Source organism: Pavona decussata, unplaced genomic scaffold (assembly GCF_977016875.1).
Source record: "Pavona decussata unplaced genomic scaffold, jaPavDecu1.1 SCAFFOLD_184, whole genome shotgun sequence".
NCBI lineage: Eukaryota > Metazoa > Cnidaria > Anthozoa > Scleractinia > Agariciidae > Pavona > Pavona decussata.
Genome location: NW_028145593.1, coordinates 2,468,160 through 2,485,502, shown reverse-complemented (window position 1 = coordinate 2,485,502; position 17,343 = coordinate 2,468,160). Strand labels below are relative to the sequence as shown.

The following is a 17,343-nucleotide window of genomic DNA, read 5'->3' as shown; positions in this document are numbered from 1 at the left end:
AGAGAGCGTCCAGGAGAATATACATGTTGAAACAAGGACTGGAGTTCGTTTGTCAAATCATGATTGCCTGCGCAAGAAAAGAACATACAAAGCGAAACAACAAAGGAAAGAGCTATACGGCTAATTACAAGACGAAAAAAAAAAAGAGTTACGTTTAAGGGAGGCTGGTTAACATAATTATACAAGTAATTTGGTAATTTTTTGTTTGCTTTTTGTCTGTCAGTAAAGCTACCAAGCGTTTCGATTGTAAACGGGGTAAATGTAAAGAAACTAAGTCGTTGCCCGGGGTAGTCGATCGATAAAAATTGATATCGGAAAATCATTCGATAAATCGATATCTATCGATAAATTGAACTTAAACGATATCGATTTTATCGGTCAATCGATAAAATTCGATACTCACACGCCGACGAAGAGTTAATGTTATCGATTTTATCGGATTCATCGATCGTTATTGAATCGATAAAAATTATCCTGTTTCCGTTGAGGGAGCGTTTGATCGTGACTCTTTAAATGTAGATTTCAAAGGCGGCAATGAAATGATTTGTTGACAAACACTGTACAAGAGACCAAAGAGACTGCATTATGATTTTCTTCCTGATTTTATTGTTCGATTAACCGGGTTCGAGTACAAACGTACAGTATTTTTCCTTTTCCGGGTTCTCCACTTTAAGGTTGTCGTCTAAATTTTTTCTCTTCCTTCGTTCCGTTGGTTTTGAAACCACGTTTAACCTAAGAAATATGGGGAACAAGAAGAATTTAGATTACGAGCCCGAGGGCGTCTAGATGAATTGTTTTTTTCTTTACTCAAAAAATCACGAAAATCTTTCCCTTTAAAGACTGGGTGAAAGAGCAACGGGTACGAGCGTGCGATTGTGTTACATCAGCAAATAAATAAAACAGTGGAATAATCAACCAGGGATGTATACCCTGTATCGGATTTCAAATACAACACACGCTGAGTAATACTAAAAGTTTGTAGAAAAGATGAAGCAATTTATATCGTTTTACGAACAGGGAAGTTGTTATAAGTGTCTCTGCGAGTTTTAAAATATCTTTTGGTGTTGCCGTTTCGAAAATTGGAACGATAATTCAGTTTCGATAAAATCGATAGCCCTGATTCAAGAATCGATAATTATCGATTTAATACTCACAACGAAATCTTTTATCGATTTTTATCGAATTTCGAAAAAATTAATCGGTTTTTATCGATTGTTATCGAATGCTATCGATCATCGATATCATCGATATCATCGATTGACTACCCCGGGTACAAATGAAGTGGTCGGATTACTGTATAAGGGGCTGTAGTGGATAAGAGAAGAATAAATATTCATCCTTCACGGGTATATTACGAACTCACAATATGACCAGCTCCCAGTTGGCTTGATAGCTCAGTTGGTTTAGCACTGACCCGCCGGGATCGCAGAGGTCACAGGCTAGTTTGTTTTCGGAACTGCTTGAGTTGCGTAACAACTGCGAGGATCTTCCTTCTATTAGGTAGCTGATGGAAATACCGTGTTTAAATAAAGTTGCCCTATCCTATCCTATCCTATCCTATCCTATCCTATCCTATCCTATCCTATCCTATCCTATCCTATCCTATCCTATCCTATCCTATCCTATCCTATCCTATCCTATCCTATCCTATCCTATCCTAGCCAGTTACGGGGTCTCCTGACATAGAATGGGGTATCCATTTACGAAGATTCTAGTACTGGGCCGGGTCCAAAAAAATATATATAAAAATAAATAATAACTAATGCTATTAATAAATAAAGAAAAATGACAGAAACTGATTTGTGCGGGCCAAAAAACCGTGACGTTTAGGATGTTACACTGAGTCGAACAAACAAAACAATAATTTTTCTAAAATAGAGTTTTGAAAGTTAGTAAATTTTGAGATCGGGTATTGGGGAAATTGCCTGTTTTAAGTATAATTTATAATACGGCACCCTTATAAGACGGGACCAGGCGGCACATAATACGCACCCTCCCCCTCCCCCCCGCTTCCACCCCCACTTCGATTCTGAGTTGTAACTCCCTCCGTTGATGCAGGAACACGTAGGTGTTTGTTAGAACAGGTTCCGTCAAAGTACAAAAACAACATTTGAAAGTGATGAAACAACGACTTTTGTTTTTGTTTCACTTTCTACCTGCAACGATCTGTAACGACTCTGTAACGAAACCGAAAACTGATCGACATGCGGTCACATGATTATGCAAAAAAATAATATTTAACAGCGGAAGCAACGGCGCGTTCAATACTTCTCGCAATGGCGTTCATAGCAAGATCAATTTTGGGTTTATTTCTATTCTGTGCAGTTTTGGATTCTCGTATATTTGCACTCGCCTCGAATGCTTCGTCACCAGCTCCATTTCCTGAAGCTTTCGGTGACCCAAGGAGCTGCCCACTTGCCAAAGGAGTTTATCGCTTTGAGGTTCTTCCAGGCGGCGGATGGGATAACTTGAGAAATCAACATATGGGTGTTGTTTCTGTGATGAATTATTCCAAATGTAAAACCTCCGATGACGGCAAGTATTTAATTCCGGATAATGTGTACCTTTATCCGGTGAAGAAAAGCAAAGTGGAAGCGTTCGCTGAACTTTACGACCACTGGAACAACTACTCTTCAACGACAACGAAGAGCGTCAACGCTGAAGCTTCAGGGAAATTCGGATTTGGTAGCATCAGTGGTTCGTTTTCCTCTGAGTTTGAATCAGTAAAGAAGCACCAGGTTGAAGATAAATCTGTCACAACTCGTGTCCAAATGCGTCACGTCTTGTACACGGCTAGACTTCAGCCCGACAGCGGTCTTCAGCCCGCGTTCAAAACGCGTCTGCTTGAAATCGCGTCTCATCTGCAGCATAACAATACCGCATATGCGAACTTTCTCGCTCAGATAGTGGTCCGCGACTTCGGAACGCATTTCATTACAAGCGTCAACGCCGGTGCGGTTTTAGCTAAAGTGGATCACTTGACGAAGAAATTTGTTGCAGATTTTACAGAAGATAAAAGCAAGATCACTGCATCGGCCAGTGCCTCATTCTTCGGAGCCTTTGGTGCTAAAGCGAGCTACAGTCAGACAACAGATAAACAAGATTTGGATCAATACACAAAGAACACTGTTTATTCGACCGTGTACACATTCGGTGGACCGCCATTCAGGGTGAATTTCACCATCGATCAATGGGAAGATCAAATGCAAGACGAGCTTGTTGCGGTTGACCGCGCAGGCGACCCATTACATTACGCTATAACACCCGGAAGCTTACCCGAGTTGTCAGAGGACTCAACCTTTGAGTTAGCTAACGTGGTTGAAAAAGCTATTAAACAGTATTACAAGCACAACACTATTACAGGATGCACGAAAATGGACTCGCCAAACTTTAGCTTCCAAGCTAACCTCGATGATGGATCTTGCGAAAGCCCCACCAATAATTACACTTTCGGGGGAGTATATCAAACGTGCGAATTTGACGGGTCTCCGGCGGGTAATCCATGCGAGCCCCTCCTTCAGAAGAACCCCCTCACATCAGAATACAAATGCAGTGAGGGATATGAGGCTGTTTTGGTTCATGAGGGTCGCACTCCTCAAAGCTGTCATCGTGACTGTCATGGTTGCTGGCTATTCTTTAGATGCTGCAACACAAACTGTGGTTATGCGACCTACTCGACCTACTGGTGCGTTGCTAAGGCCGAGGTGCCTCTTAATACAGGCTACATGTTCGGTGGAATCTACAGCAAGGTGTTAAAGAACCCCGTAACACAGACCGCTAGCTGTCCGCTTAAGTTTTACCCTCTCCGCTTTGGAGCCACAATGCAGGTGTGCGTTAGCGATGATTATGAGCTTGGTTTCCAGCAGTCGGTCCCATTTGGCGGTTTCTTTAGTTGCAGTGCGGGCAATCCGCTCGGTGTCAAGAAATCTGCGGTCAGCGGTTCACAAGGTCAACCAAATTTGGACATGTTTGTCAGTCAATCCGGTCCTCCCGGTTGGCCGAAATCCTGTCCAACCGGTTACTCTCAACACCTGGGCGCTATCGAAGAAGACTGTGAGATAAACTACTGCGTGAAGTCCAATGTATTCAACAGCCAGGGATTGCCAATTATCAGGAGGCCGCCCTATATGACTACACCTAAAATTCTCAACTTCTCCGTACCGTTAATGTTGATCAATCACGACTCTGGCCAGATCTGGTTCAAACGCCCCGGCATCAATCCTCAGTGGCTGCTTGCAACGAAAGACTCTACTATGGAGTTTTCAGAGCAAATGAACATCGAGGGACCCGCTATAGTAGGAATGAATCTCGCCAAAGATAACCTCAGTCCTGCCGCAAATGAAGACCAAAAGTCTTCCCAGAGTTCCAGTGATACCATGGGCGCTGGAACAGCGGCTAGCATTACATTTGGCGTCACCGCATTGGCTGGATTGTTGATCGTTGTCGTGGTGATTGGCTGGCGACGTCACAAGCGTGTAAGCAGAGAAAGCAGCAGCCTGGCAGAGCCCCTTAACTCTGGTGGAGGCTATGGAGCTTTACAAAATGCAGACACTAACCAACGAGTTTGATTAAAAGGCGAAACGTTTTACTTTTTTCTCGAAGAGATTAAATCACGCAATAGATCGATTTTCGTTTGGCCATGAAATATGGTTTCCTTAAGGGTTTGGTATTTGTTTCAACTGTCACTAGTTGAAAATCTCAAAACAAAGCCTAGCTCATTTTACCGCCGAAGAAGAATCTGTTCGTTTGGTTTGCTGAAAGAAACGGGAATTATTGATTGATTTCTAGAATATTATCTGACAACAGAGCGAAAGACGAGCTCCTCGTATTTTATTTTCCAATTGATTTGCTGTTTTGGTTTTGTTCGCCCATGATCATTTCAAGGTCAAACGAATCTTTTTTTAGTTGTTTTCTTTTTTTTTTCTTTTGTAATCAATTTTACTGCACTTGCATCTATTTTGCTCGAATTTTAATGATAACCATTTTCTTTGGCACCTGTTTAATTGAGCTCTAATTACTTTTAAATTGATTTTTGTTCAAATTGGTTTGTTTGATTTTCAATTTGCTTTTTGCTAAAAGTAATTTTACTCAAATTGAATGCACTCAGTTTTTCATTCAAATCCAAGTCTAGACTCTATATCTTCATACAGATTCACGAGCCCCTTTACTTGGTTTAAAAGTATATGCAATGCAATAGTAATAACATTAGTATTAGCAGTACAATGGCAATGACTGATGATGGCAATGGCAAATAATTGATGGGCATAGTGGTGAAAACAATCATTAGTGTGGCATTAAAAGGTCTAAAATTGCAGCTATTTGTTGGAATTGCTGAGTCGAGTACACAAACTAATATCATGGAATATATAATTCGTGTCCATCCTGTTAATAAGAATACGAAATCGTAAGAACGCGAGTGCATTTCGGGATTTATAGACACGAGTCACGGGTGTTTTGTTAGTTGAGAACTTTCAAAACATCACGAGTGACCATAAGTCACGAAATGCACGAGCAGGTTCATACGTAGTCTTCTTCGCAGCCGTTATAAGGGTCGTCACGCAACGCTCCTCCCCACTAGTGGGGAGGAGTGTTGCGTGACGACCCTAATAACGGCTGCGAAGGAGACTATTATTCACCAGGCTTGACATATTCCATCACTTTATTTCCATTGCACATATGCCACACATTGACATTCCAATCCTAGCAGTACGCAGGATGTTTGTCCCATGAACCTAGTTTAACGGCCTTAGCTCCCACGAGTCTCCTGTAGCTCAGTGGTAGAGCATCCGAACTAGTAATCGGAAGGTCTTAGGTTCGACTCCTGATAGGAGCACTCGGATTTTTTCCGAGTTTGCCTGCGTCACTTACTAATAAAATAGATCATTCTCATTTATTCACCAGGCTTAACATATTCCATCACATTATTTCCACCCACCAACTTGTTGTCAAACGGCTAACGATATGCTAAATATATCTATATATATATTTTATTTTTTATACGCGCACAACGGTCCAAACATAATTTGTGAATCTACAACGAAAAGGCCAAAAGTACACAAACTCAACAATTATTTGGTTTTCCTTCCTAACCCTATAACCCGTGGAGTTGAAAAGTTGGGAAGCCAGGACACCCAGGAGTGTTGTTGCGTATCATGCTTCGTTAGTGTTCGCTAAAATGACGACTCCTGAGGCTCCGTCCGGTTTCACCAATGTAAAACAACAAAAGGATAGAAAAGGAGCTGACTTTGTTGTTGGTTCTCATCCTTGAGTACTCCGAAAGGTTTTTCTCCGGACGGGAGCTCGGGTTTTCCCCTCTCTCAAAAACAACATTTCCAAATTTCGGTTAGATCTAGAGGGTGTCTCCAATTGGTGATCTGCGCTTGACACATTGACATTTAACCAAAGTGATTTAGAAAGTGACTTTTTTACCCATTATGAATATGACGCACCTATTTTTGGGGCGGTCACAATACGTAGCTTTTAAATGGGGAATGGTGGACAAATCGCTTGTGATACTGAAATAGTAGAAGGGATTACAAAGCAAAACAGCTGGTTTTAGTCGGACGGATTGCTGTGCAGTCCGGGACAAATCTGGCCTCTGTTTCACTTGCGGATCTTAGCATTTTGGCTTTTTACTAAATAAAATAGGACTAAGAAAAATGTTTACATCAGCTTTATTCAGTTATACCTTGCTGACATTAAATAAGGAAGAAAGCTGAGCAGCCAAATTAAACTCAAACAGATTCACCGCTAAATACAGACATCAGCATAAACTGGAAACTGAAAAAAAATACAGTGTTAATCATTACAAATATGTCTAATCAAATCTAAAATATGCAGTGTCAAAACCATAAACCACCTTCCACAGCTTAATAAACAGCCTTCTTTGATGAAAGCATTCATTTCAGTGGCCGGGTCACGCTTCAAGATTTCCTCCACAAACTCAAAACTTAGAACTTCGTTCAGTACAGCGTAATAAACACCACCACACGAAAGTAGTGCTCTAAGCTTTAATCCAGTGAATGGTCACACTTTAGAATTTCATCCACAGACTCAAAAGTTGGAACTATTTTGCACACAAGAAACAGCCCCGCATGAAAATGCTGCTGATATTGAAATCGCTCATATTGAAATAAATGCACTTTTTAAATGATTTAACCCAGAGATACATAAGTTAGGGACAGGTTACGAGGCATCATAACAAACAACACTATAACAGTGCTCAATCACTCTTATTTCAATGTTCACATTATAAGAATTTATATACGAGGCCTGTACAGTCCTATCTTCCTGCACTCCTAGTGGGGTGTACATTACTGATTACATATCGAACTCTCCTCTAATTGTAAGTTAATTATCTCCGTTAATTATTCTGTTGAGATAGAGTAGTTTTCCGCTCGAGCGTCGCTGAGAAAATCGCGTTGCTTTGGTTTTGTTTTACTAAGCTCCTTGCTATCACTTTCTCAACCAATGAGAAGTAAAACCAAAAGGAAATCGTGCCTGCCTGCCTGCCTGCACGCGTTTTTCCGCGCTTGGCACAGAGTACATGTATTTGCCTTGAATTCTGATTGGCTTGTTGGGTTGTTTAAGTTCTTGTGATTGGTCGAAGTAATTACTTTGGTTACTCAACCCGCTCTAGCTACTTACACGAACAAAAGGAAACAAAAGATTCCGCCAAAGGCTGGCACATTGACAGCTCCACCTGTGAATTAAAAGGCAAAATCCATTCATCGATAACGTCTAATGAACTCTGGGTACTTAACTAAAACGCAACCGTTTCTAAGCGCTGGAAAATTTGCATTCAACACAACCATCTGGGCGGGAAAACAAGCAATTCGTACTAAGCAGCAAGGAGGATTTATACAATGGACAACTTAACACTCGGGAGGGGTCACCGAGCTCGATTTTAGTTAAAATGTAACCACTTACTGTTGCTATGGTAACCTATCATGCCACGAAAAGGACTATGGCTTGTTTGCACTATGTTTGTTTTGATACTATTGTAGTTCAGATTATCAACTTGTAAAGGGTAGGATGATTCGTTAATTAAGGACGGTACCTGCTAATACAGAAGTATTTCATCTGCACAGTTTATGACTATGCAGGAAACGCAGATCTTGGCAAGGGCTATTGGAATCCAAAAAAACTATACGGGTAAAGACACATTTCTTAGAGATAACTAAACAAAAACGATTCTAAAACAACCGTAAAATACAAAGCAATGTACGGAATTTTTTCCTCAAAATTGATTAATTGAAGCTTAATTATCTTTGAAATACCAACAACTCTTTCTAAGATCTGATTTTCCCACGTAGTCATAAACCGCGAAAAAATATCTCTGTTTTAATATGCGCCGCCATTCAGAAGACGTCCGTCTTTCTCCGACCATCCCGGGATGCGCAGAACGTATGCGCAGTACGGCAGTAGCACAAGGAGGCACTGTCTCTACAAGTGATGGAAAGTGATAGAAGTTGTTGTGAGCAGAAACAAACAGTGAACATTTATCACTTACTTGTTATTGTTGGTGCCGCTGTATATGAAAAAGAAATCAACCATTTTATTAGAATTGTTTGTAACATTAAATTAGCAAGGGGCCTTTCCGCACTAGTGACAAAACTTGAACGCAGAACGTATGCGCAGTACGGCAGTAGCACAAGGAGGCACTGTCTCTACAAGTGATGGAAAGTGATAGAAGTTGTTGTGAGCAGAAACAAACAGTGAACATTTATCACTTACTTATTGTTGTTGGTGCCGCTGTATATGAAAAAGAAATCAACCATTTTATTAGAATTATTTGTAACATTAAATTAGCAAGGGGCCTTTCCGCACTAGTGACAAAACTTGTGGTCATGAATTACTTTTCACAAACGCGGATGGTTTGTTCGAACTTGACACATTTTGGTTGGAGCGAGCGAATTTTCAAAAGTGCCACTGGTGAAATTTGTGACATCTCGTTAATCATCCAGCTTAATCTCGTACCCAGATCTCAGTCGGTTCGCGGATGGGAGATCTGGGTACGAGATTACATCTAGCTTCGATCCGAGTAATAGTCATTATTAAAAACTGAATCATTGTATAATGCAATTCGAGGGATTTGATTGGCTTAGCGGCCATGGTATATGAGCAATTATACCATGGCCGAGAAATAGCGACCATTAAATTGTCTGCTGGTTATTCTTGCACAGCGAAATCAGTAAGATCAAGCAATATTTCTTGATTGTTTTTAATAAAACAATTATTCCACTTGCGCTTGTTGGATATGAGATGATTATAGCCAACTCGGCGCTACGCGCCTCGTTGGCTATCTATCATCTCATATCCAACGCGCGCTCGTGGAATAATTGTTAATTAGCATACTGCGCGTCAATCTCGTCCCCAGGGCCCACGCGCGTTTTAGGCTAGCAGACGTTTTTCTGATCGAAGGCTGGTCCCTTGTAACAGTTACTATTTGATGCCACACAGGGATTTAGTGTTCCAGAGCTCTGGGGCTCCATAGCCTTACTCCCGGGATGTTTTTAGCCAGCTTAATAATTTTTTGCCGTCTTCATAGATACACTATACACTCCAGGTCACCAGTATACGGAAACAGTCTGGTCTAAATAGGATTAATAGATAAATAAATATGCAAAAACCAACAAGAAGTAATTGCGACCACCCACAACGCCTTTTGACACCGTAGGTTATCCCAATTCCGAGCGTATTTGAAGTCACACCAGTGAAAAAGAGATAGAAGTGAATAGTCATTTGCGCAAAGTCTTGGCTCAGGATTTTTTTTCCTTGGTTTACTAAAAATACACAAATTCAGGCGTGTTTCATTAGGGTGAGTATGGGGCGCATGCGCAGTTCAAGGTCTTTGAGAAGGGATCATGACTAAACATGACTAACAGCGAAGAATAAAGTTATTTTTACCGACCTGTTGTTGCGTTGTTCTGTTTGCCTTGTACAGCAACCATGCAAACTTTGTAAAGAAAGAAAAAAATTACAATTGCGAAGTAACCACTCTTATCCATGACATAATTTTTCACTAACGGTAATTTTTATGGGATCCAGACCGATTCAATCATTGCTCTGTTAGAGGTCTTATTCAGGAGTGACCATCTGTAACGTTCTGTTTCCCCGGCACTTGCCGGAATCTCCTTTATAACGTTTTTCTTCAGTTTTGTTAACCATTCCCTTAGCACTTCGTTACACCAGGCTTGACTGCAATTCTGGTTTCCCTGTTCTTGGTTATTTCCGTTACTCTGGCCAAGAGAGGACCACTTAGTGGAGGTTAATTCGGCCAGTTATAGTTCTACTTTAAACTTTCAAAACGTTCAGGTGGCCAATGGAACAACATTCTTCTGTTAACAGTATCCGACAGCGGCTGTTTTCAATTGTTGAAAACAGTTTTCCTCGAGCTTGGCTCTCGGAAAACTGTTCGCTTCTCGGAACAGATAATGTCCGCGGACAAATATCTGAGCATGTTTTCGCACCAAACGGAGGCTATTGTTTATATATACTAGTACATAATTTCGTGTGTCGGGGAGAGAAACGACAAAATAAAGATCGATTTCGGACAGCCTTTCTGCAGTAAAACTGTGCTTTGTTATTAATCTATTCAATCTTGCGGAATATCCCCTGTAGACTTTAGCCAACTCGGCCTACGACCTCGTCGGCTAGGTTACAGGCGATATTCCGAGCGTTTTATTTGGATAAGTCAGTTACTGATGGACAGAAATACCTACCAGCTAGAAGAACGAACGACAGAATTATGATTTTCTGCATCTGAGTAGAAATGAAAAATAAGAAAGGTGAGTTAAGTCTTAACTATTTGTGGTAATGAAAACCCACACAAATTGCAAGATGAATATATTAGAATGTCACTTTTTGACTGAAACGTGCTGAGGGAGGATCAATAAATTTGCTGCAAATTTGACTCACAATTCTTTCAATTCGCTTGCGTGTTGTTCGCCTCGAAGCAAAACAAATGCACGCGTTCGCTTTTTAGACGTAAATAAAGTTAACACTTCTCTGAATAAAATTTTTCATTTAGGAAGATTTTTTCTGTTAGTTTTCTGTGTATTTTCATTGACGAAAAGTTGTAACTAAGCAATCTTACACAAACGAACAAATGAAACGAGGATCAACTTTCAGCGCAATTTGCGAAGTGTTCACCTTCACTGATTTTATTCGATAATGAACAATTATAACTATTCTAGACCAAAAGAGTACTGTTTGTTTTTTTTGTTTACCATGTTAGTTGTGTATTTGTACTGCACATGAGGTTGTTTATTACCAATTTGCTACTTTGTGAATTCACGAAAACACCGACCGTCGATGGTCAAGTCTATTGTGACCGAGCCAGTCTAGGATTTGCACACAAACGATCAAACCGTTTTTCCACGCTCTCTCTTGCCGCGGTCAAAACAAGCCTCTTAACTTCTAGATGTAACGGCATGAAGTACAAAAGTGAGTCGATCCTTCAAGTTGTTCAAATTCGGTTGCTAGGTGTGGATAAAATCAATTGTTTTTACGTCAACGTTGTGGTAGTTATAACGAATTCGAAATTAGCCTTGCGTTGCATAAATATTGATGTGCGTTGGAAGAGTGGGAGGAGGGTTAAGGCCGGAATAAGAAGGTAGCCGTGACTTTATAGTCGCTTTCGTATTTAGTACGTCTTTAAGTTGCATTATGAAGAAGCCATGATTTAAATTGTTTTTCGATTTCTTGAATTGATTCAAACTGACCGCGCAAACCAACTTCTAATCCGGCCTGGCATTGAAAACGATGATCATTACACCACAACACACCAGTTTTCTGATTTTATCGAAACTCTTATATCCAACGGTATCAGGCATCGACTACAGTTATACGCCCTGTTATAATAATAACTTATTTTTCTTGTATTCATTACAGTTATGAATTCAAACTGTCCGTGCAAACCAACCGCGAGCAGCCTGGCACTGGAAACGAAAGGTGCGGTCACACCACCACACACAGGTCTAGGTGTCTACTTTATCGAAACTTAAATTTATATCCAACGATATCAGGCATAGGCTACAGTTCAACGCCATGTTATAACAATAAAGTGGGAGTTAGCAACTAAAATTTACCGTTGTTACGGGTAACAAAATGATCGCTCTCAAATATTCTAATTTAGCGTCTCGCCAGCGAAGCGCGCGAAAAGTGCTCTTTAATCAAGGATTATAATTATCATATTTAAATTCTTTCCGAAATAATACGAGCGCATTATGTTTTCAACCATTGTACGGCAGCACATTATTCTAATAACAAAAGATCCAAGGCTAATGATATATTTTGAAGGTTTTTGTTAAACCAATAACACCACGTTTGAAGTCTACTGTGCGAGATCGAGTAGACGTCTTTTCCTGTAAGGTAAAACAAAAGTCATGCTTGCGCCAGCAGGCTAATTTGAGTCTTCAACACCTGTTAAGACTGGAACAGTGAGTTTTGCATATGATCACAAAATTCGAGTGCTGAAGATCTTGTATTTTCATCAGTTACTTTACTCGGCCAAAACTGAGAGATTGCCAGTATACCTTAACTAGCCGGCTGTCTCTCGGCCTCCTAAAGTACTCGTCGAGCTTTTCGAAAACAAGGGTGCACAAAAATGTGGTTATATTTTCCATGAAACTTAATTATTACCGCTACCAGGCTGTCAGTTCATCCAAAACAAGACATTTGCTCAAAACTCAGATTAATTTTATTGTGTAACGTTATCTCCTGCTGCCTGGATATTCAGAGCTTATTACATCATTATGCCCGAGTTAATGTTATTTGTTGCAAGAAAGAGGAAAGAGACCGTAGCACTACGAAGCTAACTTTAAGTCGGGATTTATCCAGAACTTTGATTCAGTGAGGTGTCTAAACGGCTAAGTCAATATTATGTCTATTCATTGTGACAAATGTTAGGGGTATTGAATGGTCTCATTCAATTTAGACAATTTAAAAGTGCTCGCAAAATTTGGCCTCTGCTCGTCGAATTGCTCGCAAAAATTACACGGGTGCTCGCTTGCTCATGCTCGCAAAAGTTTTGCAACTGCTCGCATGCTCGTTAACATGTGCTCGATTGCTCGAAATTTCGTTAATCCTCCTTTGTAGTTATTTTTTATACACATATAAACGATAAATCAGTTACGATATGGTTAAAACAAAAAGGTTGAAACATCCTTACTTCTGACTTCAGTCTTTCTTCAACTGAGTTCAGCTTGTAACTATTGTTCTTTTTTGGAGGTGTCAGCCAGATTATTAGCTATTACTTGGTGCAAAACAACGTATCCTATTTTAAATAAAAGAGAGATTTCCGCCAGCGGAAAATTTACGAAGTACTCGAAGTGTTCGCTGCTCGCCATCTGTATTTTTCTAAAGACGCTCGCCATCTGTATTTTCTAAAGTGCTCGCTGCTCGCAAGAAAAAATTGTCAACTGCTCCTGCTCGCAAGAATAAACACACTGCTCGCATGCTCGCAAATGCTCGCAAAGACCATTCGATACCCCTAATGTTGTCGCCTATACTCCCGCTGGCTTTACTTAAGTTTCACAAGAAATTTTAAAAGACTCACACACGTCTGCCACACACCCTAACACGAAATATATCCCTGAGACGGGGCCTATTATAACTAGCTTTAATAATAATAATGTTATCAACATCTAGACTCGACCTCCCAGTATAACGAAGAAGGAACTCAGTAATTCTATGAGCCTTAAGGTATATAGGCCATGCCACGACACCACTTTCTGACTCAATCTGTATTTTTGGTGAAATTTGTAATTTAAATTGGAGGGTGACTACACTCGAGTTGAAACAATGGATCAGTGATGTTTTTTTGCGGTCGGCTTAATGTTTGAACTGAATATTCTTGAAGTCGACGAGACCAGTTTGCGCAGATTTTTGTATAGTGCGAATCGAAAAACTTGCAACACCGTTATAAAGCATTGCGTGATCAACAAAGAAAACAAGCCAATTTTTATAATTAGTTATTTGTGACAAATCAACCAGTTGGTGTGGTCCCTGATCCGTTTGTCATTACCCACATTTACCGCCGCTTCATTTCTCATCGATAAGTCGGTATAATAGCTACGAAAATATACCTAAAGTTTTCTTTGCAAGTTAGTTTAAAGTTTACCATGAATTCATGTCTTTTTGACCTACCATTGATCTTATTACTCCTGGCGGGGATATCTACTCGGGATGTTCCTGCCTGCTTCCGGGTTAAGAAGGATTAAAACCTGCGAATTCGAAAGAAGAAAAGGCAGACTGCGTATCAGCTGATCCTAGCTCTGAACAAGTCGTGATATTCTCCACAGCCTACCTGTGTTAAATTGAAGCTTCAATCTTGCTCGCCACGAGGACAAACTTTCCGACTCGGAATGGGTCTGCTGCGCCGGAGTGTATGCGTAAAGACTTCAACAAGGGCGTGAAAAATGCTGACATGTAATTTTCCTATTGGCCGTTCAAAGATGATAAGCTGCATGACAAGTAAACTGCTCAGTTGGAATATTTTTACAGTACAGACAATGTCTTCTAGTTCATAAATAATCATTTACAGCACCTGTCGAAATTGTATTTGCGCTCTTTGCAATAATGGTTACTGCATTTTCGGTAACTGAACACAACCCTGATGATGTCCGCCGACCATATTTTTCATTGCGGTGGGCTGACATATATCGATATACAGTACAGGGGTTTTGCTTTAAAATCATAAGGGGTTTTTCGTACCCTTCGAAACTCATTACGTGACCACTTGTCACTAAACGTCTTGACTTGTCAGTGACCTGTTTGCATTTGTTGTAGTGTTCACGAGCTTTAAAGTGAGGGGAAACACAACAAGCTCTTCTCCCTCGTGATAAACCAATGACTAATTGAAAGGCCTTACCTGAGGCCCTAACAACATCGAAACTAAGAAGAAATGCAGAATTTAAAGATTTTCATATTAATGTAACACTGATCTATTTTTTCTTTCTTTTTTTTTTTTTTTTTTTTTTACAGATAAACGTTTTATTTATTTTCAGCTGTTTGCTGTCAAAATGAAGTATTATATGTAGTTTGTAATATTTAAGGTCTTGTTTAATGTTCTAGTTTAAACGCACGATCTTTAATTAAGGTGCATAAAGATACCCGCTTGGTTTTCTGACTCGCATAATACAATTACACCAGGCAATTACACGGCTTCAGCCAGACGTATTAGCTATAAAATTAGAATCCAGTACCGATAGTTTCCAGGTGATCATTTTGATACAAAATACTGACGGCAGACTGATCCCAACGACGGAGGTGACGAGCTTGATAGAATAAACAACAAAGGCTAGAATAATTGAAATATAATTATTTGTTTAAAAAACTGAAAAAAAAAAACAAAAAAAAAAACAAGTTTTGCCCAATACTTCGGTTTGCAATACAAACCTTCCTCGGGGGCTGAACGAAAAAGAAAAGTGAGAAACATAAAAGAATCGTTACAAATGAAGATTTAAAATTTAAAATGCGTGACAACGATTGGTTGTTTAGGACTAAGTTACAAGTGTGAGACATGTCATTGGCGTGTTTATACCAAGAGCCTTCACGAGCCTTTCTAACTGATCCCTTTGATAACAGACAGCCTACATCTGATCCGTTTTGCTGCACTCAGTTTTCCAGTTGAGGTCTACAAATAATATTGACGGGGAACCAGTTTAGTAACGACGACGGCGACGGCAAACGTACATTACATTTTTTTGGTAGCCTTTCTTTGCCGTCACTGCACGTTTAGGCCGTGACCGGTGAAATTTCCTGAAGGGATCAGTCAACCTCGTTCCCAGGCTCTCTCGAAGGAGAGACCCTGGGAACGAGGTTGGGGATCAGTGTTTTATGGAGGCAGTAAACACACGACGGCCAATTTGTGTTTCTCTTTCTAATCTTGGGTTAGCCTCCCACGCAGGCTCGTCACGCGTTCCTGCCCCACGAACGTCTGCTGAAACGAACAGCCACTTCCGTTCGTCGACTGCGGACCAATCTGGAGCCGTTTCCCAACTTTGGGTAAACTCATGTTTGATATTAAAAATATTACCCTAGACAGGATGGCGGACTTAAATGTGGTTTTTGGTCATGTGTGCCAAACGTTTGGTATAAGGAAGATGAATGCGTATCAAAGAGAAGTCATAGTGCAATTTGCGCAGAAGAAAACTGATGTGCTCGTAAACCTTCCAACTGGTTATGGAGAGACACTTATTTATCTAGCCTCCAACGCAGACGTTCTTAGGGGTTTGTGACGCGTTCCTGCCCCACGAACGTCTGCTGAAACGAACAGCCACTTCCGTTCGTCGGCAAATTGCCTTTGTCTGAACAGACCAATCAGCATTGACTCATTATGACAAGTAAAGCCAATCACATACTGCGAAACAATGAAAATCATCAACCGTGGAGATATTTTTCAACCCCGCTTCCGGACGTGCATATACGATTGAAATTTTTCCTTCCACAACACCCTTTGCATTTCCTTCAATGATTTCACTGAGAGAAGCGGCAAGAATTCCAAGATTTGCCAGTTTGTCTACCTGGTCTTTCATAAGATTTACAAGCGGCGAAACCACAACAACAATCAGTGACCAGCAGCTTCAAGAATTGAATTGTAAACAAACGATAGAGCTTGATAAATAAGTGACTTTCCTTAACCAGTTGGAAGGTTTACGAACACATCAGTTTTCTTCTGCGCAAATTGCACTATGACTTCTTTTTGATACGCATTCAACTCCCTTATACCAAACGTTTGGCACACATGACCAAAAACCACATTTAAGTCCGCCATCCTGTCTCAGGTAATATTTTTAAAACAAACACGAGTTTACCCAAAGTTGGGAAACGGCTCCTAATTGGTCCGCAGTCGACGAACGGAAGTGGCTGTTCGTTTCAGCAGACGTTCGTGGGGTAGGAACGCGTGACGAACCACTACGAACGTCTGCGTGGGAGGCTAATCTTGGGTGTGGTCTCCAAGAAATCAACTCCAGGAAATTTTACATCGCGGCGACGTTTGAAAACTGGACGCGCATACATTTTAACAGTGACGTTTTCGCTGCTGTGGCCGTCGTCTTTGCTAAAACTCCATATTATGACTGGCATTAAGTGCTTTTATTAGGAAACCACTCGTACCATCAATCGACGCATGTTCACAGGCTAATCGTTTTGAAGTCCAGTCAGCTTCAATCGAGGTTTACAAGTCCAGTCCGACCTCCGACCAGTCCAATATTGTTAACTATATGAGCCCGCGCATTTTCGTCAATGTACAAGTTGCTAAGCAATATGATATGACGTAGGCCCCACTGATAGACTGGGAATGAGTAGGACCCAGGTCTTGGTATTGACCACGGTTCA

General features: G+C 40.6%; 1 protein-coding gene and 1 long non-coding RNA gene across 4 annotated transcripts; one reads left to right on the top strand and one right to left on the bottom strand.

Annotated features, from left to right (window-relative positions):
- Nucleotides 1-2,063: 2,063 nt before the first annotated feature.
- LOC146462936 (macrophage-expressed gene 1 protein-like) lies at nucleotides 2,064-5,314 on the top strand. The gene has a single exon (XM_085085161.1). It carries the CDS (start codon nucleotides 2,277-2,279, stop codon nucleotides 4,566-4,568), a length of 2,292 nt encoding a protein of 763 aa, XP_084941287.1. The 5' UTR covers nucleotides 2,064-2,276; the 3' UTR covers nucleotides 4,569-5,314.
- A 1,343-nt stretch (nucleotides 5,315-6,657) lies between these two features.
- LOC146462935 (uncharacterized) lies at nucleotides 6,658-14,459 on the bottom strand. Of its 3 annotated transcripts, XR_014857054.1 has the most exons (8): nucleotides 14,312-14,459; nucleotides 14,152-14,228; nucleotides 10,725-10,764; nucleotides 9,914-9,958; nucleotides 8,737-8,754; nucleotides 8,513-8,530; nucleotides 7,648-7,702; nucleotides 6,658-6,780 (listed from the first exon to the last, which is right to left on the bottom strand). It is a non-coding gene; the product is annotated as an uncharacterized LOC146462935 (long non-coding RNA). The 3 variants fall into 3 exon arrangements; XR_014857055.1 differs by lacking the exon at nucleotides 8,513-8,530; XR_014857056.1 differs by lacking the exon at nucleotides 8,737-8,754.
- Nucleotides 14,460-17,343: the final 2,884 nt, after the last annotated feature.

Coding starts and splice junctions, on each gene's coding strand:
- LOC146462936 (XM_085085161.1), top strand. CDS start 2,277: ATGGCGTTCATAGCAAGATCAATTTTGGGTTTATTTCTATTCTGTGCA.